General features: G+C 43.4%; 1 protein-coding gene across 4 annotated transcripts in view; it reads left to right on the top strand.

Moving 5' to 3' along the window:
• The window catches only part of SPTBN2 (spectrin beta, non-erythrocytic 2), a 293,681-nt gene that overhangs the window by 76,938 nt on the left and 192,765 nt on the right, over positions 1-23,978 (top strand). For all 4 annotated transcript variants that reach the window (XR_004540403.1, XM_033955666.1, XM_033955664.1 and 1 more), the window contains 4 exons: positions 5,024-5,104; positions 9,549-9,664; positions 13,943-14,055; positions 16,284-16,471. Coding sequence is in view for 3 of the 4 variants with exons in the window: in XM_033955666.1 (XP_033811557.1) it covers positions 5,024-5,104; positions 9,549-9,664; positions 13,943-14,055; positions 16,284-16,471 (498 nt within the window). In the remaining variant the exon portion in view is untranslated. The remainder of the gene's footprint in view (positions 1-5,023; positions 5,105-9,548; positions 9,665-13,942; positions 14,056-16,283; positions 16,472-23,978) is intronic.

Here is a 23,978-nt window from a genome sequence, read left to right as displayed (position 1 = left end):
TTTTACAAACTTCGACAGATAAGATCAATTTCCAAATTTCTCTATCCTTCATCATTAAAGATTTTAATCCATTCATTCATCATAACTAAAATAGACTACTGTAACGCCCTTTTTTTAAATATCAGCCAAAAAGAAAAAAGAAGACTGCAAATCATTCAGAACACAGCCATAAAGTTAACCTACAATGCAAAAAAATTCGATCACGTCACCCCATTATTAATTGACGCGCATTGGTTACCAGTTAACCATAGGATCCTCTACAAGCTGATGTTCCTAATTTTTAAGACCCTCACATTCAGCGAACCACAATTTATCTTAAAATCACTTATCCCATACACACCTCAAAGATCTCTGCGCTCATCTAATCAAAACTTATTAACTGTGCCATCATTAAAAGTCATCGGAACACGAAGAGCTGAAATGTTTACTGTCGCAGGGCCACAATGGTGGAACTCCCTTCCCCATTACATCAGAATTGAAAGTGATATCATAACATTTAAAAAGCTTTTAAAATCTTATTTATTTAAGGACGCCTTTGATTTATAATATAACTAAAGGACGCCCTTAAACAATTTTAATGCATAAATTTTTTACGCATAAATTTTTACGCATAAATTTTTAATGCATAAATTTTTTACGCATAAATTTTTATTCATAAATTTTACCCTACCTTTCGTTCTTTCCTGGTTTTTTGTTTTTTTCTTCTCCCACATTGTAACTTTACCCTCCTTCCCTATCTTTCATGTGAGTCTTAATTGATTTTGTAATTTGGTTAAAGTTTCTATATTATATTATTATGTACATCGCCTAGAATTTCGAAATAGGCGATCCATCAAATGTGAAATAAAACTTGAAACTTGATAATCTCCTTTACCTCTTTTCCACGTTTTCCATGTTTAGCTATGCTTTCAAGATTAATTTCTATTACCCTCCAGTTGTTTTTTTCCCTAAATGTATCTCTATTTTCTTTAGATTATAGTTCACCCTCCTTTCCTTTTGTACTGGTAATTATTTGTACGTATACACTGTGGGGCTCATAATCGAAAGAGAAAAACGTCCAAAAACCGGCCTAAGTCGGCACTTGGATGAACATTTCTCAAAAACGTCCAAGCACCAAAAATAAAAACGGGTTTTGGATGTATTTCTAAACGACCTAGGCCTTCATAGTGCTACTCAATGTCCAAAGCTAAACGGGGCGTTTCAGGAGGCATGTCGAGGGCGGGAGTTGGGCGGGATGTGGGCTGGCTTAGACTTAGTCGTACAGCATGTATAACCGAAAGTTTAACAAGAGCCTAGACAGAACTTGGACGTTGTGACTTAGACCATGTAAAACCATGGTCTAAGTCACAAAAACCCACCTAAACTCACCAGATAAGCATTGCAAACACATAACACAGACCCCCACACACTACCCCAGTGATCACCAACCCCCCCACCCCCATAAAAATTTTATTCACAACTTTAAATTTCAGCCTCCAGACCATCATCACCATAGGAAAGCCTAGTCGTCCAGCCCAGAGGCAGCTTAAGTCATCTTGGGGATGGGTTAGGGACCCATAGAGAGGAGGACCCATGCCCATAAGCCCCTGTAATCACTGCATTGATACTTAAACATGTGCCCTGCCATATACACCCCCAAAGCCCTTTTGTACTGGCATATAAATGGCTCCTGCAGCCATAAGGGCTATTGGGGTGGTAGATAAGTGAGTCTAGGGGATTCTGGAGGTGGTTTGGGGGGGCTCACCGTCACCTATAAGGGAGCTGTAGTGAGGAGAAGCCATGGCACCCTTTTTGTGAAGTTCACAGCAGTACCCCACTATTTAGGTGGCATGTCTGGGTGTGCAGTCCATCACTTTGCAGTCCCCTCCCATGTCCAATAGGGCTTGTTCTAGGCATTTTGGACTTGGACGGAAATGTGGTATAAAGATGGATGATTTAGTGGCTTGGACGATCAGATCGGCAGGACGTATAATTAGACGATTTTCAAAAGTAAAAAAAAGTTGGACGTATCTTTCGAAAATGTGTCTTAGGCTCTTTTTAACTTTGGACGACTTGCGAGATGGACGTAAATGGACTTAGACGTCCCTTTCGATTATGCCCCTCCACATGCCCGCCCAAGGAGAGGTGTGTGAGCACTGCTCTACCCCTCCCTTGAGCCAACGAGGAGAAAAATACGATCCCTTACCAAAAACTACTGCCTACCTCTAACCAAGTTTCACATGAAACTAACACCTATTAAGCTGTTACACTATTATACTGCAAGAAATTGCCTAACCCCTCTTTGCTTATTTCACTAGCAGCAGTTAGTTATTTAATCTTCATCATCCCAGCTTGTTTGTTCTCTGGTTTCTCTTTTTTTTTTTCCTAGTTTCTTTTTTTTCTCTAGTCTCTCCTCCAGTTGTCTCAATAGTAACAATTTGGCACCAAGCTCCTGGCTTAGCTCTGTCATATTTGACCCTCCATTAGACTCCAGCTGCAACGGTAGGACTTAGCCAGGACTTGATAGTGAGACTCTCTTGAAATCCCTCCGGCCTAACTCCTCAAACCCCCATCCTATCATGCCCCCAACTCTCCAGGCCACCCCCTTCTCTACCCCCCTCCCACCACTTTTCAAACCACCCTCCTCCCCACTCCCATTCCTACCACATCCCCAACACTCCTTACGACACTATACTTCACCATCCCCATCATTACAGGCCAAGGCAGATACGGTGATCTCACCTCCCAACACAAAAAAAGCCATACCAGAAACCCTGCCAACCTCATCCCCATTCTACCCTCCCCACAAGCCCCCTCCAGCAATACACTCAAACTGGCACTCATCAATGCAAGATTAGTTAACAACAAGACCTTCCTCCTATATGACCTCATCTGTGACAAGACTTGGGACGCCCTCATGATCACTGAAACCTGGCTCCAAGACAATGATGGGATAGCACTAGGCGAACTATGTCCTCCAGGCTACCAGGCCTTAGCCTGCTCACATACCTCTGGGAAAGGAGGTGGAGTGACTACCATCATCAAGACCTCCGCCACACCAAAACCGATAAACTCCATCAATATTCCCTCCCTAGAGGCACTTGCGTTCACCATAGGCCACAAACACAAAATTGCCCTCATACTCCTCTACAGAGCCCCCAGCTCCCCAGAAAATACCCTAGAGACCCTCCTCGAATTTATCACCGAACTATCCATCTCTCACAAACACGTGACCATCCTGGGAGATTTCAATTTCCCAGACTACCCCAACATCTCAGGACAAAATGACAGCTTCCTCTCCTCCCTCACTGACCTGGGATTTCATCAAGCTATAACCACAGGCAACATCTTAGACTTAATCTTCACCCTCAGTGGCCCAACTACAGAGCCCCAACAAACAACCTACAACCACCACACCTGTCCCATGGTCAGACCACCACCTCATTGAATTCCAACTCCCACTCGAAACTACCCTAGCCCCATGTAAAGACCCTACCCCTCCCACCCTACGCCAACTTCCTAACTCAGTCAGCCCTCCAGCCATGGCCGCTGGCATTCGAACCCTAAATGAAACCTGCACCCAACATCCCCACTCCATCGACCTAGCAGCCTCCACATGGCACTCCAACATCCAATCCCTCTATAACAGCCTTGCCCAGACAAAAACAACTCGAATAACCACCAACAAAGTACCTGTTCCCTGGTACACCAGTGACCTCCGATCCATAAAACGATCACTGAGGAAAGCAGAAAGAAACTGGATCAAACACCCGAACTCAGAAACCAAAGCCCACTGAAATAACACATCCATCACCTACAAAGCTGCCATCCTAGAAGCGAAGAAGACCTACTACTCTTGCCTCCTACAACTAGCCCCTTCTAGATCCAAACAACTGTTCACCCTCACAAACCAACTCTTCACCAACGCCCAAAGAAAAAGCCACAACAACCAAACAGAACTTGATAGCGAGACTCTCTCGGACGTCTTCCAGTCCAAAGTACAAACCATCCGTGATAATCTTGACACCAACACCAAATCCACTCCTGCTCACCCCCAGCCTATTCCAAATACCCCATCCTCTGCCACTCTCTCCCAATTTAATATGGCCACTCATGCCGAGGTTCTCGAAACCCTGAGAGAACTCAAATCCTCCAACACCATCCTCGATCCCTGCCCATCCAGCCTCGTGCTGTCCACAGAAGATACCATGGCAGGATCCATCCTCCCCATCATTAACACCTCTCTCTCCACAGGGACTGTTCCCCTCAGCTGGAAATCAGCTATTATCAAACCCACTCTCAAAAAACCCACCCTTGATCCTAACGAACCCGGCAACTATCTCCCGGACTCCAACCTCCCATTTGTCTCCAAACTCCTTGAACGAATTGTGCTCCATCGACTACACCTTTCATTGAAGAACAAGCTGCTCTGTCCCTTGCCCAATCCGGCTTCCGAAAAGAAAGAGTTTACCTTCCAGTCATAGTCCTTTTATGAAAAATCTTTGATCACTTCCTTCAAAGGTATATATGTAAAGATTCATCTCTAAAAACTTCAAAAAAATTTAATAAATTTGCCACAGGTGCAGTGACGTTTGCAATTTTAAAGGCAGTACCTTGTTTGGACATTTTTTTGAAGTTTTTAGAGATGAATCTTTACATATATACCTTTGAAGGAAGTGATCAAAGATTTTTCATAAAAGGACTATGACTGGAAGGTAAACTCTTTCTCCAAGGGAGGTCTCATAACCTTCACTTCAGAGTTTCGTATCTCTGAGCTGTTTTATAAATTTGTTTGATCACCCTTCATAGGTTAGTTATCTATACAGGCCAGTTCTCTTCGGTGTTTATACTGGGATAGTAGACTGCAGGTCCATCAAGCCAAGTATCCTGTTTCCAACAGTGGCCAATAAACACTCGGAACTCTGGAATATTTAACCCTAGGAGTATTTTCAGTAGTCAGTGGCCCCATGGGCCTTTTACACAATTCTGTTGGGGCTCCAGAAGTGTCTTGCATCTCCTTGATTTTTCTTCTTTTATTCTACAGGTATCCCAATGTCAATGTTCACAATTTTACAACAAGCTGGAGAGATGGGTTGGCCTTCAATGCCATTGTGCATAAGCATCGGTAAGTGAAAGGTCACATGGAATATCATATAGAGATCATATGGTGAATGAGAAACAGCAAAACCATGTGGGACATGAAAGCAAAAAAAGTCACATAGGGGGAGCAAGGATCACGGTGAGAGGGGAAAATGAGAGTGAGCAGTGTTATACAGGACAAGTGTCACATGGTCGTGTCGAGGTAGAAAACGATATATTCCTTCCCAAGGGACCCTCAGTCACAAGGGGGCACCCGCTCAAACTCAGGGGAGGGAAATTTAGTGGTGACATCAGGAAGTATTTCTTCACAGAAAGAGTGGTAGATCACTGGAACAAACTTCTGACGCAGGTAATCAAGGCCACAAGCGTGCTCGACTTTAAGAATAAATGGGACATCCACGTGGGATCCCTACGTGGGTCGAGCAGCACTCAGACTTAATGGGGTGGGTCAGTAGAGTGGGCAGACTTGATGGGCTGTAGCCCTTTTCTGCCGTCACCTTTCTATGTTTCTATGTTTCTATGGTAGGGCAGAGTGATGGGTGCAAGAGGAGTCATAATGACTAAGGTAACATACTGACCAGCCAAGGGTAGTATGCCCTCAGGACTGGGCCTTTTTGTCCAGCTAAATTTTGGAGTGGCAAAATGTAACTTGTCAGTCAAGGAAAAGTTTCAACTAGCAAAGTTTGAGGCAGATGCTCAAAACTACTGCCAATGGTTAATGCCAGGTTTGTGTGCATGTTATTGTGCACTGAATGCTCAAATGATTCAATGCACACTGAAACTTACTGCAGATTGCATTAAAATCATTTAAATGCATGTTAATGTGGTCATTATGTACCCTGCAGCCATCCTCAAAAAAACATTTCTCATGTGCATTTTGCATGGGAAACTTTTTTGCCAGGTCTAGAACATAAGAACTGCCATCTCAAGATCAGACCTTCGGTCCATCAAGTCCGTCGATACGGGCAGAGTAGAAGAGTTGTTTGAGAGGAGTGGGTATCTAGCGGCACCGTTTCTCTCTCCAACCCAGCCACCCACCAACCCTAGTCTTCCTCCTCCTCCCTCTCCTGAACCCAATCTCCCTTCCCCTAATATAAAATAAATACCCTCATGGTTTAATGGCTGATCTGACCCAATCCTGACCCCCATCCCCTTCCCCTTATATAACAAAAAATGTTCTGGTGGTCCAGTGTCTCCTCTCCCATTCCCAATCCCCAGTTACAGACAACTTTCTAGTTGATCCTACCTCCAGGCACTGTCATCTGCAAAATGGTAATACTCCACCTTGCGAGGTGCATCCTGTGATGCACCAGACAGGGCCTATTTACCATAAAGGGATTTTCCAATCACCGCTAAGACACTGACAGAAAAGCTGACATTTAGCTTGAGCAGCAGATTACTGCTGCAATTTTAATGCAACGTTAATTGTAATCAGGGCAGGATTAATTTGTCGAGGGCCCCTAGGCACACAAGTACACTGGGCCATCTGCCCCACCCCATCATACAACACCCCTGCCCCACCCAATTTTCTTATTTACTTCTTTATTTCCACTTTATTTCTTTTATTTTAAAATTCAAAACAAGCAACAAACATGACCATACCAGTACCACTGTACAGTTTTTCTTCTATGCAACCTCCAAACATCTCTGAACAAATCTCCCTTTCCTTCCTAAAGGAAGAGATCTTCAGCTGGCAGGGCTTTGGGAAGCCCACCAGTTTATATTTTGCAATTGAGTATGAGGCATGAGGCATGGGGCATGGCAGGAAGAAAATTTAGTGCCCATCATTTGATTGGACTGATACATTTCTCACTTTCAGAGGTTAAAACCTCTTTCTTCCGGTCAGTAAACTATACTGCTGTTACAGTATCCCTGTCCTGCCCTGAGGAAAGAAGTTATGGTCTCTGAATTAGTAAAAAATGTATTAAAATTAGTCTAGTAAACAGGATCACCTTATTTCCATTTTCCATTAATAAACAATTATCAACACAGCTACAATAATACTTTATCCTAAAGCAAAAAGAAAGAAATTTTTTTAAAAAATAGAAATTTTTTTCTACCTTAGTTATCTGGTTTCTACTTTCCTTATCTTCTCATCATTCTCTTCCTTCCATCCACTGTCTGCTCTCTCTCTGCCTCTTCCATATGGCATCTGCTCTCTTTCTGTGCCTCATCCAGAAACTGTCTGCCCCTCCCTTCCATCTCTCCCTCCCCTGCCCAATGGTGTGGCACCAATCTACTTCTCTCTGTTTCCGCCCAGGCAGTTCAGTCAGGGGAAGCTTTTGACTGAGCACCTGTTGCCGATCTGAAGTTCTGCTGATGCCGGGAGAAGGAGGCCGAACTTGAGTGCTGTTGCGGGGAGGGGGGGCACCGATGCCGCTGAGTGCCGTCGTGGAGGGGGGTGCCGATGCCGCTCAATGCCGTCGCAGCCCAGGAATTTTCCAGACCTGTCCGGCTGTGCACCCCCCCCCCTAAGGCTACACCCGAGGCGGACCGCCCCCCTTTGGTACGCCACTGTGAATAGAATTAGGGAGAGGAGAGAACTTTGGGGTACTCCGCAGAAGGCCTTCCAATTGTTGGAGAAGACTTTGTCTTTCTTGACAAGGTATTCCCTCTTTCCGAGGAATTCTTTAAACTAATTTAGTGCGGCATCTGCGATTCCTATTTCTGAAAGTTTCATTAGGAGGAGGTGATGATCTACTGAGTCAAAGGCTGCAGAGATGCCGAATTGGAGAAGAGATGCTTGCTGGCCTATGCTTAATATCTGTTTGATTTTTGTGGTTAGAGTCAGGAGGAGATGTTCAGTGCTGTGGTGTGGTCAGAATCTGAACTGAGAGGGATGTAAGCAGGAATGTTGCTCAATATAGATTGTGGGTTGTTTGCTTACATGGGTTTTCAGGAGTTTGGTGAGAATGGGTATGCCAGCGATAACTTGAGGGAGTGGAGAGATCTGCATTCTGTGATTTTGATATTGGAGTTAGTGCTATTTTTCCCATTTCTTCCGGAATTTGTCCCTGATCTAGGATGTTATTTAGGAATTTAGTTAAATTGAGTATTGCATCACCTAGCCTTATTTATCTGGTTACCACCCATTTTTTTGATCGCTCTCCTGTTTTTCTGCTTGTGGGATTTGGTTTTCTCCATCTTTTTTTCTCTAAGCCATTAAACTGTAATTTCTCTAGAGACAACAGTTGTTTAATATATCTGACCCTTTTTATCTCTCATTAATACCAATAAAAGAGTTATTTCCCCTAATCTGTGGTTCCAGATTATGCCCAGAGGAGCTTCTTGAGATATTCCTGGCAGCATTTTATATAAGAAACCAAAAAACACTGTGGATTGATGATGTTCCTGAAATGGACTTTATTAAAATAAAGTTTAAAAATTCCATAAGTCAAAGTAAGCAATCCACATAGAGAGAAAATAATTCACATAAAAACCTTGAGGACCTAATCCACCGAAAACATGGAACCCAACACGGTCCGTGTTTCGACAAGATAGTCTTCTTCAGGGGTCCTATAAATGATAGGAGTAATGTGTAAACAATGACTATATAAGCAGATCTAAGGATGCAAGTGGCATCATGCATGAAAGCGATATGGTGTAAAAATCAGAAAGTGACTGGTGAAATCAAAAATTATTGAAGCTAGTGAGAAAATATGACCAAACTTGTGAAAGTAAGGTGATGGATAAAAAAGGTAATAAAAAGAGTATCTACTGTAAATAATAAATAAGAAGGGAGAGTAAATCCATTAAAATGTGTACGGTTTCAATTATATAAGGTTGAATGTGAGAATAGAACAGGAGAGAAAAATATTCTAAGCCAGTTCATCCAGATTGATATCAACACAACAATATCCTGACATGGTTTTCTTTCTTTCTTTCATTCTTTCTTGCTGTTTAACCAAAAGGTAGAACATTAATTGTATTCACATACAGTGATATTAACAACAAAAAAAATAAGGTAGCACACTTGCTGTTTTAATCCCTTTACAGCAATTAGATTCCTTCTTTTTTTCATCCAGTGTCTATCCCAGATTTTACCCTTTATAATTCTCTCAATCAATGCTTGGTTCAACCTACTAGCAAAGCAAGCAGCGAAAGTAGACCACCACCTCTCAAACATAGATTATGACTGACTACAAAATATTCCAAAGGGAAATTAATACTCTGCTATTCAAAAAATTGATTAAAAAAAACTAATATATCTCCAAACTATACCCAATCTTGTAATTTTCCAAGCAAATTCTCAACCATGTAATTAACACCCTATCCTGTAACTTTTCCTGGAAATATTCCATTAGCTTTTGTAATCCACCTAGAACTGCAAGGCATAGGCGGAATAGAAGTCACTAATGTAATGTAATGTAATACTGATCTCTAAAATGTACGTGTGCATATCAAAAGAGGGAAAAGGGAATATCTCTTATTTCACAATGAGTTGCCCACTGCCTGTTTCTATCTCCTAGGCCTGATGTGATTGAATTTGACAAGCTAAAGAAGTCCAATGCTCATTACAATCTGCAGAATGCCTTCAACGTGGCAGAGAAGGAGCTTGGGCTCACCAAGTTGTTGGACCCTGAAGGTAAGGAGACAGGTGTAGCCGCTGAGGCCATAGGAAGTTTGAGGAAGTATTATTTGATGAAATAGACATTTATGAGCTTTTGCAAATATGAATTTTCTGCAGATATGAAACAATATGAAAAATAATTAAATATATCAGTGTGGCACATATTTGTTCAATGATTGATGAATTAGCCGTCACCCAAGAACTATATTAAAGCCATTTATTTGAGATGATTAAAATTCAAGCACCTTTCCAGTGACATTGTACTGCATGCTGTGGCGCCTTGCTGAAGAGCTTATGAGCACATTTAAATATTTAAAAGCCTTTAAATGTTATATGATGATATTATTTGAGAAACTTGCCCAGTATTGATGAGAGGGCGGTCTTTTGTGTTTTGTTCTATACATCCGTATTTAGCATTAACTTTTAACATTCACCTTTCTTCCATTTTTCTGCTTTCCTCTCAAAATCTATCTACTTTTCCATGTCTTCCCTTCCCATCTATCCATGTGTACCATCTCCTACCTCTTTCTTCTCCACTATTTCCCTCTATCTCTAAGAAGCATTTTTCTTATCTCTTCTCTGCCGCACCCATTGCTGTGCACCATCTCCTCCCTCTGTCTCCCCTTCTCCTCCATCCCTGTGCACCATCTCATCCCTCTCCCATGGTCAAACAACTCTGTCTTCCCCCTTCACCCTGACATCTTTCTCCTCTCCTTCCCATAGCCTGGAATCTCTCTCCTTTCCCATGGTCTGGCATCTCTCTCTCCTTCCCTCCCCCTTCCTGAGGTCTAACATCTCTCTCCCTCTCTATTCTCCTTTCTGCAGTCTGGCATCTCTCTCTCCCCTCCTTCCCTTCCATTCCATGGTCTGGCATCTCCCTTTCTCTCCTTCCCATTCCAGTGGTCTGACATCTCTCTCTTTCCCATGCATCTCTACCTCACTCCTCTCCCACCACTATGTCCAATAATTCTCTCTCCCTCCCTCTCTCTCTGCCCAATAATTCTCCTCTTTCTTCATCTCTCCATGTGCATCATCTCTCGTTCCCTCTCTCAGACACTCAGTTCTCCTTTTCTATTCCCTCCCTCACCTCAGCATGTCTTTCCCCCACTCTCTCCATTCTTTCATCCTATGATTCATGCTCCCCTCCCTCATTCCCTTCATTCTATGTCCCAAGCTTATACCTACTCCCTCTCGAGTCCCAACATGCCCCTCTCCCTCCCTCCATTCTGTACCTCAAATACTTGCCTCCCTCTGGCAAGTGTTTACCTTATGGCCAGCTCCCTCTTCCTCACTGCTGCAGTTGTTTCTGTGCACAAAGCCACGGGCAGCGGCTCCTATATGTGGGTTTTAAGAATCACTTGTGAAGGATTAAGTAGCATCTAAATGTTATGTGTGCTCTTGTGATACAAAAGACTGAATGGTACAGGCAGGATATCAGATTAATAAATAATAATAATGGTTGGGAGCCGCTATTGGAGCAGTGGGAGATCGGGCAGGCTTCCCCACAGCCACCTAAGCTAAAATCCACACTACAGTTTTGTAAAAGAGGGAGGGGTTAGTTTGTGATGACATATTCCATACTAGGCGAAGGTATTTTCTGTGTTCTGTGTGTTCGAAAGACATGGTTTTCTGTTAGGATTGACGGTGTAGGATGGGAGGACATAAGAGAAGTGAAAAGACAGTGGTCTAAGCTGAAAGGAGCGATAAAAATGGTTAAGGACCTTTATGTGAAGAAAATCAATAAAAACAAGAGAAAAAGGAAGCCGATATGGTTCTCCATACTAGTGGTGGAGAAAATAAAGGCGAAAGAGTTGGCATTCGTGAAATATTAAAAAACCCCAAGAAGAGGAGTGCAGAAAGGACTACAAGATGAAACAGAAAGAAGCCAAGAGAGAGATACATCTGGCGAAAGCACAGGTGGAAGAAAAACAAATTGCTAAAAAATGTAAAAAGGGAGACAAAATTTTTTTCAGATATATTAGTGAAAGAAGGAAGATGAAAAATTGAATTACTAAACTAAAAGATGCTGGAAACCGATATGTTGAGACTGATGAGGAAAAAGCAAATGTACTAAACAAATACTTCTGTTCTGTGTTCACAAGAAGAAAATCCTGGATGATCACAGGACAGAGCTGACAACGGAAGAGCTTTAGCACCTCAACCAGCAGCAACAGAAAGAAGCAGCAAAAGAAATTTCTTCAGGGGAGAAAGAGGGAGACGCAGGTACCATACCCACTGCTGAAATCAAGGATCTGCTCAGCATGTGGTCAAAAACACAGGCAGTCGTAGAGAAGTTGCACCCCGATAAAGCCGTTGTTAACAGGTGTGCTATTCAATGATCATCATTGAACATTTTAGAAAAATTCAAAAAGGTTGCCATCATCAGACCACTTTGAAACATTGATTCACAAAAGACGCCACCAGAATGCAGACACCAGAATCATCTGAATCACCTGATGCCAACACGGAAGTGACCCCCAAGCCCTCTACAAGTGGTATCTTGGCAAAGAGCCTAAAAAGGAGCAGAATGCAGACACCAAAACCATCTGAACTACCTGATGCCAACACGGAAGTGACCCCCAAGCCCTCTACAAGTGTTACCTTGGCAAAGAGCTTAAAAAGGAGCAGAATGAAGATACCTGCTTGGTAACACATGCTTTCACATTCGATCTCCACCTGAACCATCTGATGCTAATCTGGAAAGTGACTTCCCTTCCAAACAATAATCTCCCTCCTGTTCCAGGTTCCACATCATGATTCGTTATCATTGGTTACTTTACATTATTGTACTGAACATTACTTCACTGTACTGTATTATCTTTGGTTGATATCTGAGAGTGTTATGAATAAAGAATTATAAAACAAATCCAGTGTATTTACTGTTAAAAGTATTTGAAAATCTGAGTTTGTGGGACCAAGGAATGGATTAATCTAGTTTCTATTGTTTATTGTTTTCAATGGGAAATATTGTCTTGGAACTCGAACCGCGTTCTGGAACGGATTAAGTTTGGATTCCATTATATAATACCACTGTATTATATAATGTATTCTTGGCACCAAATATATTATAGAATTGGTTCTAGGCCAGGGGTGGGCAAACTTTTTGATTTATGAGCCACAATGGGTTCTTAAATTTGACAGAGGGGCCGGACCAAGAGCAGATGGATGGAGTGTTTGTGTGAACTAATATAAATTAAATGTAAATGTCATAACATAAAAGGTTTTGGTCTTTAAAACATAGCAAAGCATGAAAACGTAAGGCTTATTGTACAAAACGAATGTGTATGATCATCTCTCCCTTCCTCTCCTTCACCCCAATTCTTCCTCTTTCTCCCTCACATGTGCAGCATCTTTCCTCCCCTCTCACCCATCTCCTTGTGCATTCCCTCTTCAGCATCTTTCTATCCCTCTATCCCTCCCATCCCCTGTGCAGCAGAACCCTTGCCCAGTTTCTATTCTTCCCTCCCTCATGCAGCAGAACCCTTGCCCAGCTTCCATCCTTCCCTCCCTCCCTCCCATCCCTTGTGCAGTAGAACCCTTGAGCACCCGCCCCCATCACACAGTTGAACCCCCCACTGACCCTCCATCCTTCCCTCCCATCCGAACCCCGCGACCACAAACCCTACATACCTCCCTCCGGGCCGGCAGCACTCTAAACAGGCTGCTTCGCGGCATTCTCTCATCTGGGAATTCCCTCTGACGCATCACTGATGATGTCATCAGTAACGCGGCACACTGAAGGCCCCAACGAGAGAAGGCCGTGAAGCAGCCTGTTTTAGAGTCCTGCTGGCCTGATGCTGCTCTGGAGGGAGGTATCTAGGGCTTGCGGTAGGCGGGGTTTGGATGGTCGGTGGGTCGGATTAAAAAACTAAAAGGGCTATATATGGCCCTTGGACTGTAGTTTGCCCACATAGCATTGGGGTACCTAGTCTGAGGCTCCAATTGAAATTATTGCTGCATAAATCCACATCTCAGGCTGATTTGGATCTTTCTCTTGTCTGTTAAAATTCTATAATACCAACAATTGTTCATGGTGCACAATGACATTCCCTAAATTCACTTACAGTTCCTGTCTAACAATAGATATTTATAGTGCTATATAGATATAACCATATACTCTATATCCATCTCTCTCACTGACCTTAATACCAGCCCCTTAATGTTTTCTAACACAGAAAAATTACTATGATCCAAACACAGCCTTTAAAGAGTGCTATTTTGAAATATTCACAGTACATTAGAAAACATTGAATGCTGGGATTTCACAGTATATTTGTCCTATTTGGCTTGTAGATGTCAATGTGGATCAGCCAGATGAGAAATCCATCATTACTTATGTGGCCACCTACTACCACTATTTCTCCAAAATGAAGGCCTTGGCTGTGGAAGGCAAGCGTATTGGAAAGGTAAGAACTATGGCTGTGAAACTGGCTGCTATGTACATAAAACCTAAAGACAGCTCTGTCATTCATTTCTAGAGAAACTTGGGAGATGATTTATACATCCATTATGTTTTGTTGTAGGAACCTTTAAAAGAGTTCTGGAAATTTAGCAGCATACACATAAAGTCTATATATTCAAACTGATCAGTAATTTAATACCTAGTGGTAGGACAGAGAAGTGCAAGTAGAAATTATGCTATTGCTATGCACTCTGCATGTTATGCAAACTATGTTTCCCAATTAGCAGTACTGTACTCAGTTCAGTTCAGGGGATATGTTGGGTGGATATGGGGAGATGTCAGGGAGTGCCAGAGGACGTTGGAAGAGGGATGTAGGGCTTGGAGGACATGTGGAGAGGGATCGGTGGGTCTGAGGGAGAGAGGAATCTCCTTGCCAGTTCTGATAATCCTGGCAGGGGGAATCCCCATCAGCTGAGCCAGCAGGACTCCCCGAAACTGGCTCAGCTGATGGCAAGCCAGACAGACCGCACAGTACTGTATTTTTTTTTTCCATCTCTGGTGGTGGGAGGGGTCATTGACCACTGGAGAGTAAGGGGGAGGGGGGTCATGCCTTAAACCCTCCAGTGGTCATCTTTTCAGTTTTGGCACCTGTTTAACACATACATTTTAAAAACAGGTCTAGCTCCAAATGTCTAAAAAAGTGCTGGACGTTTCAGTAAAGTTTTGATTATCCCTGCCGAAAGTCTCAGTGATAATCCCACCCACAACATGCCTCTAACACCCCCCTTTAAGATTTAGATGCACTGGAGACAAAACTAGACAGACGTCCAGAAAGTCAGTGTTGAATATGCCCACTTGGACGTTTTGAAAAGTAAGATGTACAAGTGTTGGTGTATTCTGTCTTTTGAACATCTATTTGTTTTGAAAATGAGTTCGATAGGCTCAGGAGATGATTTGAAAAGGCTGATTTATATGTTTTAAAGATGTACCAGTGGGAGCAGCTCAGTCATGCATCCATCCTGGAATGTGTCACATGATGTCCCGCACCTCAAAGTTTAAACAGTGGGAGACTAGTTTTAAATACCTCCAGTAACTTAGTGGAGAATGGTTATAAAACTCTTTATAGATGGTATTATACTTCACATCATCTTTTGAAAATGTTTAAACATGGAAATGAGCAATGTTGGCAGAATTGGTGTTATGTACCATGTTTGGTGGCTCTACCCTAGAGTTTACTTTTTTGGGGAGGCTGTAAAAGCGGAGCACTGTCTATTGCACTGTAAGCCTTTCTGGAGTGAAATCAGAACATCTCAAATTAGCGACTAGCTTTTTCACTGCTGATAAGATTGTTTTGGCAGGAGTGTAGAAACAGCTATGAATGCTGACAATGGACATGGTGCTTTGCAGGATGGATTATATATACCAGATGACTAAACTGATGGTGATTCAAAATGGCCAGTGATTATTTTTCATAAAGTCGGGATGTTTTGAACTCAAGATGTGGCTAAGGCCAACCTTGCAGATTAACATTATAATTAACTCCCCCCTCCTCCCCCCTTCACCAGTTCCCTTCTCTTTAGCCTCAAGCATGTCAACTGCTTCCCTAACGGTATATATACTGGATCTGCACTATTTCCTATTTGTACAGCATCTTGTAGCTCTTGAAATATACAGCTCCATTATTCTTGTAACTTCTCCTGGAAATGACCAGAATTCTCTCTGTAATTATCCTGGAAATGTCCAGTTGTCTCTTTTGTAATCCGCCCAGAACTGCAAGGTTGAGGCGGAATAGAAATCAGTAATGTAATGTAATGATCAGCTATGTAGCACGACAAAGCCAGGCACCACCAAAACACAGTAGCTTGCTGGCTAAATTCATCAGCCAAAGACAACCACCTAAAAGGGTGGTATATCTTTGGCTGTTGAAACTTAGCTGACTAGCTGCTAAATATTGGCATAGCCGGCTATGTGCTGACAGGCCAAATATAGAATGGAAATTCACTGCGGATGGCCAGATATGCCGCTGGCATTGAAATTCTGGTATCGCTGCAGACTGCGGGAGATCGCCAGCAATCTCCTGCAGTCTGAATATGATCCTGTTTGTTTTTCTACTTTATATTTTTCTCTTTTTGTTCCTAATTTGTCTACTGTTTCCTTCTCTTTTCTCTTATTTTTCTTTTTGTATATGTCTCTTCCTCCTTATCATCTGCACTTCTCTTTTCTCTATACCAGGTGCTAGATCATGCCATTGAAGCTGACAATCTGATTGAGAAATATGAGACTCTGGCATCTGACCTCCTGCAGTGGATCGAGCAGACCATCTTTACCCTTAATGATCGACAGCTCGCCAATTCCCTGAGTGGTGTACAGAATCAGCTGCAGGCTTTTAACACATACCGCACTGTGGAGAAGCCACCAAAGTGAGTATCATTTTGGCCATCACAATTCAGCAGAGGTTATGCACCATCTATTCTATACTGTACTATAAAAAAGACTCAAAAGGATGGAGTTATGTAAAACTCTTGTAAAATACCTCTTTTTTTTAAGCACTTTCTGCATATAAAGCTTGTTATACAAGCTAAAAGGACTTCTACATTTGCCTTGGGATATACAGTACATGTGTTTAAACATAGACTCACAGAGTTTACCTATTTTTTAAATATTTTATTTTTGTTACTTTTCCAATTTAACATATCACCAATCCATGGAGATATACAGTCCCTCCTGCTGGAACCCACCTGAAAACATGCTCCCACCCCGACACCCCCAAGCCCACCTGAACCCCCCAGTACCTATATCTTGCAGGCCAGCCGGAAGGATGCTTATTTCCTCCAGCTGGCAGGCCCGCCTCCATAAAATGGTGGACCTTTCCCTTACCGGTGCATCCTGGGATGCACCAGGGAGGGACCTAAGGCTCTGATTGGCCCAGGCACCTAAGGCCCCTCCCACAGGCGCCTGGGCCAACTGGAATCTTAGGCCTCCCTCCCAGTGCAATCTGGAATGCACTGGGAGTGGCCTAAGACTCCGATTGGCCAGATCCCTTAGGCCACCCTACATGGGAGCCTCAATTTCTTGTAGGAAGGGATAGCAGGATTTTTAAGCATTGGATGCCTACCCCCGCTTTACCAAACTGCAGGTATAGAGCGAGCAGCCTCAAAGCCACTCATGTCCCCCACTGTAATACACCGCACTGCCAGAAAGCAGTGAAGTTCAAGGCATTAGAAGAAAGCACATGGCAAGCACCCATCCCTATATAGACAAAAACATGTATGGAAACTCCTCTCCAAGCAAACCATGCACACAACGAAACCAAGCATACCCAAACCCATCCACTACCCTCCCCCCTCAGCATACCCAACATTCAGACAATCCACACACATACGAAACCCCAAATCATACACATACACCTCCATCCTCCCCTATACGAAGCTGATTCAATAGTAAAGTAACAGGTGCCATAGTAAGAGGCAGTAATCAGTCCCCCAACAAGAGTCTGTAAAGAAGAGAAGACCCCTAAACTCAAAGTAAATAACAAATTTGGTCCCAAAGAACAAATAAAAAGTACTAGGCAGGGAGTTCAGTTCAAGCGCGCCACCCTCTCAATAGGCACCAAACGCTCAGTTAGCTGTTGATGTCTCAAGCTCTCCAGGCAGCGAAGTGGAATAGCTCCGAGCCATGTCTATGAACAATAGTAAGCATAGTGTCCATCCGAGTGCACCATCAGCTCAAGAGGCACCAAAGCTCAGGTAGCCATTGATGTTCCAGGCTCCACAGACACTGAAGTGAGATAGCTACGAGCCACTTCTGCTGAATCATAGGTCTTCCAGCCAGCATCAGTCCAAATTTTTATTAAAGCCAGGTATAATAGCATAAAATGTTGCTTTCGCTCAAAAAGTTCTGAACAAATAGGGGAAAACTGCCATCTTCATTCCAACAAGGACTCTGAATAATCTTGAAACAGCTGAATCGGCTCTCCTTCATAACAAAGAGTGTTCTTTTGAAGTTTATACTGTTTCATCAGCTTCACTTTGTGCGCATAATTGAGGATTTTTATAATGACCACACACGGCCGCATGCGATCTTCCATTCGACAGCCCAGGCGGTGCACGCGCTCTAGGCCTGAACCTGCCAGCAGCAGCAGCTCAGCTTGGAACCAGGACTCGATTGTTGAAAGCAAACGAGAATCCGCAATAGACTCAGGTAAGCCCACAATCCTTAAATTATCTCTTCGGGAGTGGTTTTCCAATTCGTCCAGCTTATCAGCTTGTAGTTTCAATTGCTTCCAGAGAGTAGCAAGATCTGTCGTCACGGAAGTGGTCACATCTTCCACCAAGGCCACTCTGATCTCCAACTCCCCAGTATGATGGGTGGTCTCTGCAAGTAAGCCCTCCATTGTAGATAATTGACCCGTTAACTGCTCAAACCGAGGGACTGTACAACAGACACTGATGAAGCCTCTATCTGATCGGCAGAAAGCATGAGCGTGGGCAACCCGGGCCATGTGCCTAAGGCCCCGCCCACAGGAGGGACCTAAGGCTCCCAGGCCTATTCTGATTGGCCCAGGCGCCTTAGGCCCCACCAGTAGGCGGGGCATTGGTTAGGCTGGGCCAATCCGGCCCCATTCGTCGGAGGACTGCCTGCCGGATGGACGGGTTTGGCACCCGTCTGTCCAGCCAACTTACCTAAAGTTACGGGGAAGGGGGGTGGAGGTGGGGAGGTCGTGGGGTCGGCCGGGGGATCGCAGGTCGGCTGGGAGGGGTGCCAATCGGGGGTTTGGAGGGGTGGACGTTGGGGGGAGGGGGGTTCGTCGAGGGCAGGAGGGCCTGGGATCCCTCCTGCCCGTAATGTAGTGGGGGGTGGGGGTAGAGGATCGGCTGGGCCAGGAGGGCTTGGGCTCCCTCCTGGCCCGAACGAGTTGGGGGGGCAGGATCGGCGGGGCAAGAGGGCTTAGGCTCCCTCTTGCCCCGATGGAGTCGGGGGGGGGGGCAAGAGGGCTTGGGCTCCCTCTTGCCCCGATATGTCGGGGGTGCCGTGGTTGGCTGGGGCAAGAGGGCTTGGGCTCCCTCTTGCCCCGATGTTGTCGGGAGGGGGGGGGTCGCGGTTTGACATGGCAGGAGGGCTTGGACACTTGATCGTTGTGGGGGAGATTCTGTAACCGGTGTTGTTTTTGACAGACACCGGTTATAGAATCCAGCTTTTAGGCAAAGGACTGGCTCCTCCTTCGCCTAAAAGCCCTTCTGTTGGACTTTTTTGGCTTAGGCGTTTTTTTGTTTCATTATGGCTAAAAAGTGTAGACGTGCTGTGGGGGTACTTTTAGACGTAGTGGAGATTGGGCGTTTAGGCAGAGGAAGGCCATAATCAAAACATGGACTTTTTTTGGTTATGGACATTTTCCCTGCTTCTGGGTTGAATGTTTAGGGACTTAGGCCAAAAGTGGACCGACGCTTTTTTTGATTTTGCCCCTCTATGTGTATATTTTTTATCAATGTCTCACTTACTCCCCCTTTTACAAAACCATAGTGCGATTTTTAGCACTGGCCACAGTGGTAACAGCTCCGATGCACATAGGAATTCTATGAGCATTGAAGCTGTTACTGCCATGGCCAACACTAGAAACCGTGCTATGGTTTTGTAAAAGGAGGGGTTAGTTTGTTAATTATGAATGTGGAACACCATATTATGATGTTCTGGAACTTTTTTTTATAGTCCATCAGAAATCATTTTATTGTGTTTTACAAAATTGACACATTAAAGGGAAAAAACCTGCAAAAGAGGCAGTGGGTCCGCTGGACGACCAGGGAAGGAAAGGGTACATCAAAGAAGACAAACAAATTGCAGACAGATTGAACTCCTTCTTTGCGTATGTCTTTACAAAGGAGGACACTACATCAATACCTGAAGCAGTGAGAGTGTTCAAGGGAGAAAAAGGAAAGCCTCACCACAGTAGAAGTGGATTTGGACCAGATATACTACCAGATCGACAAACTTAAAAGTGACAAATCCCCTGGACCGGATGGAATTCACCCGATAGTCTTGAAAGAACTGAAGGTTGAAATCGGAGAATTATTGCAAACCTTGCTAACCTGTCAATTAGAACTGGACAGATACCGGACGACTGGAAGATAGCAAACGTCACCCCAATTTTCAAAAAATGATCAAGAGGAGAACCGGGCAACTACAGACCAGTGAGTCTTACGTCTGTCCCTGGAAAGATGGTTGAAGCACTAATTAAAAATAGCATAGTCCGGCACTTGGATACACACGACCTGATGAGAGCCAGTCAACACGGCTTCAGGAATGGGAAGTCATGCTTGACGAATTTACTACAATTCTTTGAAACAATAAACAAACAAATTGATAACGGGGAACCAGTGGATATAATATACTTGGACTTCCAGAAAGCGTTCGACAAAGTTCCACATGTAAGACTTCTCAGGAAATTACAAAGCCACGGAATAGAGGGAGACATACTAAGATGGATAGCCAAATGGCTGGAAAACAGAATGCAGAGGGTGGGCTTAAATGGGAAGCTCTCAGACTGGAGGAAAGTGACTAGCGGTGTGCCCCAAGGCTCGGTTCTTGGGCCCATCTTATTTAATATTTTCATCAACGACCTAGAAGAAGGAACATCCAGTGAGGTCATCAAGTTTGCAGATGACACAAAGTTATGTCGGGCAATCAGATCACAAAAGGATAGTGAGGAACTACAGAGAGATTTGAGCCAGTTAGAGAAATGGCAGATGACGTTTAATGTGGAAAAATGCAAGGTAATGGATTTGGGCAGAAAGAACAAGGAGTACGAGTATAGAATGTCAGGTGCAACTCTGGGTAAGAGCGAACAAGAAAAGGACCTGGGGGTACTGATAGATAGAACCCTGAAACCGTTGGCACAATGTGCGGCAGCGGCAAAGAAATCAAATAGAATGTTAGGCATGATAAAGAAGGGAATTACTAGTAGATCGGAGAGGGTCATAATGCCGCTTTATAGAGCAATGGTCAGACCACACTTGGAATACTGTGTCCAACACTGGTCTCCCTACCTAAAGAAGGATATAAAACTGCTGGAGAGGGTGCAGAGGCGAACCATGAAACTAGTTAAAGGTATGGAAAACTTGAACTACAAAGAACGTCTTAAAAAACTGGAACTATTCTCCCTTGAGAAGAGGAGACTGCGAGGAGATCTGATTGAGACTTTTAAGATAATAAAAGGAATCGACAAGATAGAGCAGGATAAAAAGTTCTTTACGATGTCAAATGTGACCAGGCAAGAGGTCACGGACTGAAGCTGAAGGGAGACAAGCCCAGGACAAATGCCAGGAAGTTCTGCTTCACACAGCAAGTGGTGGGCACCTAGAACGTTCTCCCGGTGGAGGTTGCTGCGGAACCCACCGTTCTTGGTTTTAAGGGCAAGTTAGATGCACATCTCCTCGAAAGATGCATAGAAGGATACGGGTGACTAAGTTTTGTTTTGTTTTTTCACCAGGTTACAGCTGGCTGGGCCTCCGCGTGAGAGGATCACCAGACTTGATGGACCTAAGGTCTGATCCGGAGATGGCAGTTCTTATGTTCTTATGACACTGTGACCAACAACTGTGGTTCTTATGTTTTTGAGACATTTGTTTGTCTTTTTTGTTTATATGTTGGGTCCTTTAATAAAATCTGCTTCCTTCAACTCCTGACTGCCTAGACATTCCATCTGCAGCCCACTTCATTGATTTGTTTCATGTTTGGTTTGTGTTGCTGTTTCCTCTGGATTACTTTGTTGGGAAAGGCTAGAAACCATCAAAATGTCATTAGCTCCGAAGGTGAATTATATACTAAGTATGCTATGTCTTTCATTCCCTCATTTATCATATAAAAACACTGACTGAATTGATAAAACTTTTATGGAACAAAATCCACTATTTATGTATTTATTCAGTATTAGAATGACTTATATGTTCATTAAAAAGGTTCCTTTTCATCGATGCTTTTGGGAATTAGCTTAGTTTAAAATTAATATTCATTACGCTCCCCCAATAATGCAGTGATCTTGAAGAATAAGCAAGCTTTAACTAACAAGATCGCCCTTCCTTAATGTTTTCCCCCTACTTGTTCCTATTCTTTGAAATTTGTAGTTCTACGCCTCTCCCTCCCATTCAAGTGTGACATCTTTAGTTAGTCCATAGTATGTTTTTTATATAATAAATTATAATGTACATCACTTTGAATTAATTATAAAAGCGTTTTATCAAATGTTAATAAAAACTTGAAACTGAAGTGGACAGAGCAAGGTGGTATACAATCTACAACATTGGAAATAGGATAAGGAACTACAATATTTTATTACAAGGTCATTTTTGAAACGATCCAGGCACAATAACAAAAGGGTGTGGGGAGAAAGAGAGAGGAAGGGGGACAGGGATAGAGACATCGACTGTTATCGCTAAGGACTAAATCTTTACTCGGAAAAAGCTTATTCAAAGAGATAACTTTAACAGCAATATTTGATGTTTTTGAGGTTGGGTTCTTTATGAATGTTAAGAGGAAGAGAATTCCAGAGTGATAGAGAAATAAAGAGAAAAGCAGACTGTCTTGTGGATTCCAAATGAGCATATCGTGGGAAGGGGGAGAACTAGTTGATGGTCATTTAGTGAATGGAGGATACAGGAAGGTGTGCATGGGATAGTCTGACAGTGGAAATAGTCAGATAGCCCTTTAAAGGCCAAAAAGAGAACTTTAAATTTAATTCTAAATTGAGCCAGAAGCCAGTGGTGAATATAAGCCCTCAGATAAATGAATCACCTCTACACAAATGGGAAAAGGGGGCAGTGTCTGGAAAGCAGTATACTGTATACTAATGCACAAAATGTGGGAAACAATGTTCTGGATCTAGGGGCTGTGAAGGAAGAGGATGAGTTGAATTTAGTAGTAATCACAGAGACATGGTTCATGGAGAACCATGACTAGGATATAGTTATACCAGGCTATAATCTGTTCAGGAAAGACAGGGTAGGACAAAAAGGGGGTGGAGTGGAGTTATATATTAAAGATCAGGATCTGCAGGGTAAGGAAGAGGCATTGTGGATCAGTCTGGAAAGAGGGAATGGAAAATGTATTTATATTGGTGTGATTTACAGGCCTTCTTCACAGACATATGTGGACAGAGAATTAATAGTAGACATTTAGAATATAGCTTTAAAAGGGGAAGTAAAACTCATAGGTGATTTTAACATGCCAGATGTTGATTGGGGTCTCACTATTGTGGGGTCTTCTAGAAGTAGAGAGATTTCGGATTCTCTACAAGGAGAACTGTTCCAGCAGTTAGAAACATAGAGTATGATGGCAGAAACGGGCCGACGGCCCATCAAGTCTGCCCACTCACGAACCCTCCCTCCTTTGAGAATCCGTCTTCTAAGTATTCCTCTGGAGCGACCCCACCTGACGGTCCCAACGTCCTTTGAAGTCGAGCGTTGTGATCGCTTCAACTACCTGACGAGGAAGACCATTCCATCTATCAATCACCCTTTCAGTGAAGAAGAATTTCCTGGTGTCCCCATGAAATCTTCCCCCCCTGAGTTTTAACGTGTACCCTCTTGTCGCTGTGGGACCAGTAAGATGAAAGATTTCTTCCTTCACCTCAATGCGGCCCGTGATGTATTTGAATGTTTCTTTCATGTTCCCCCTTTCTCTGCGCTCTTCTAGAGAATATAAGTGTAGCCTGTTCAGACGCTCTTCATATGAGAGATCTTTGAGTCCTGAGAACATCCTAGTGGCCATTCGCTGAATTGACGCCATTCTCTTCACATCGTTTTGATAATGTGGTCTCCAGAACAGAACACAGTACTCAAGGTGTGGTCTCACCATGGATCTCTATAACGGCAGTATATGGAAGTTAGTAGCCTCTTACTGCCACTGGTTGTGGCGGAAAGTTTGTTCCAGTCCGCA

The sequence above is a fragment of the Geotrypetes seraphini genome, chromosome 8 (assembly GCF_902459505.1).
Source record: "Geotrypetes seraphini chromosome 8, aGeoSer1.1, whole genome shotgun sequence".
Taxonomy (NCBI): Eukaryota; Metazoa; Chordata; class Amphibia; order Gymnophiona; family Dermophiidae; genus Geotrypetes; species Geotrypetes seraphini.
Note: the sequence above shows the minus strand (reverse complement) of the source record. Positions and strands in the feature narration are given on the sequence as shown.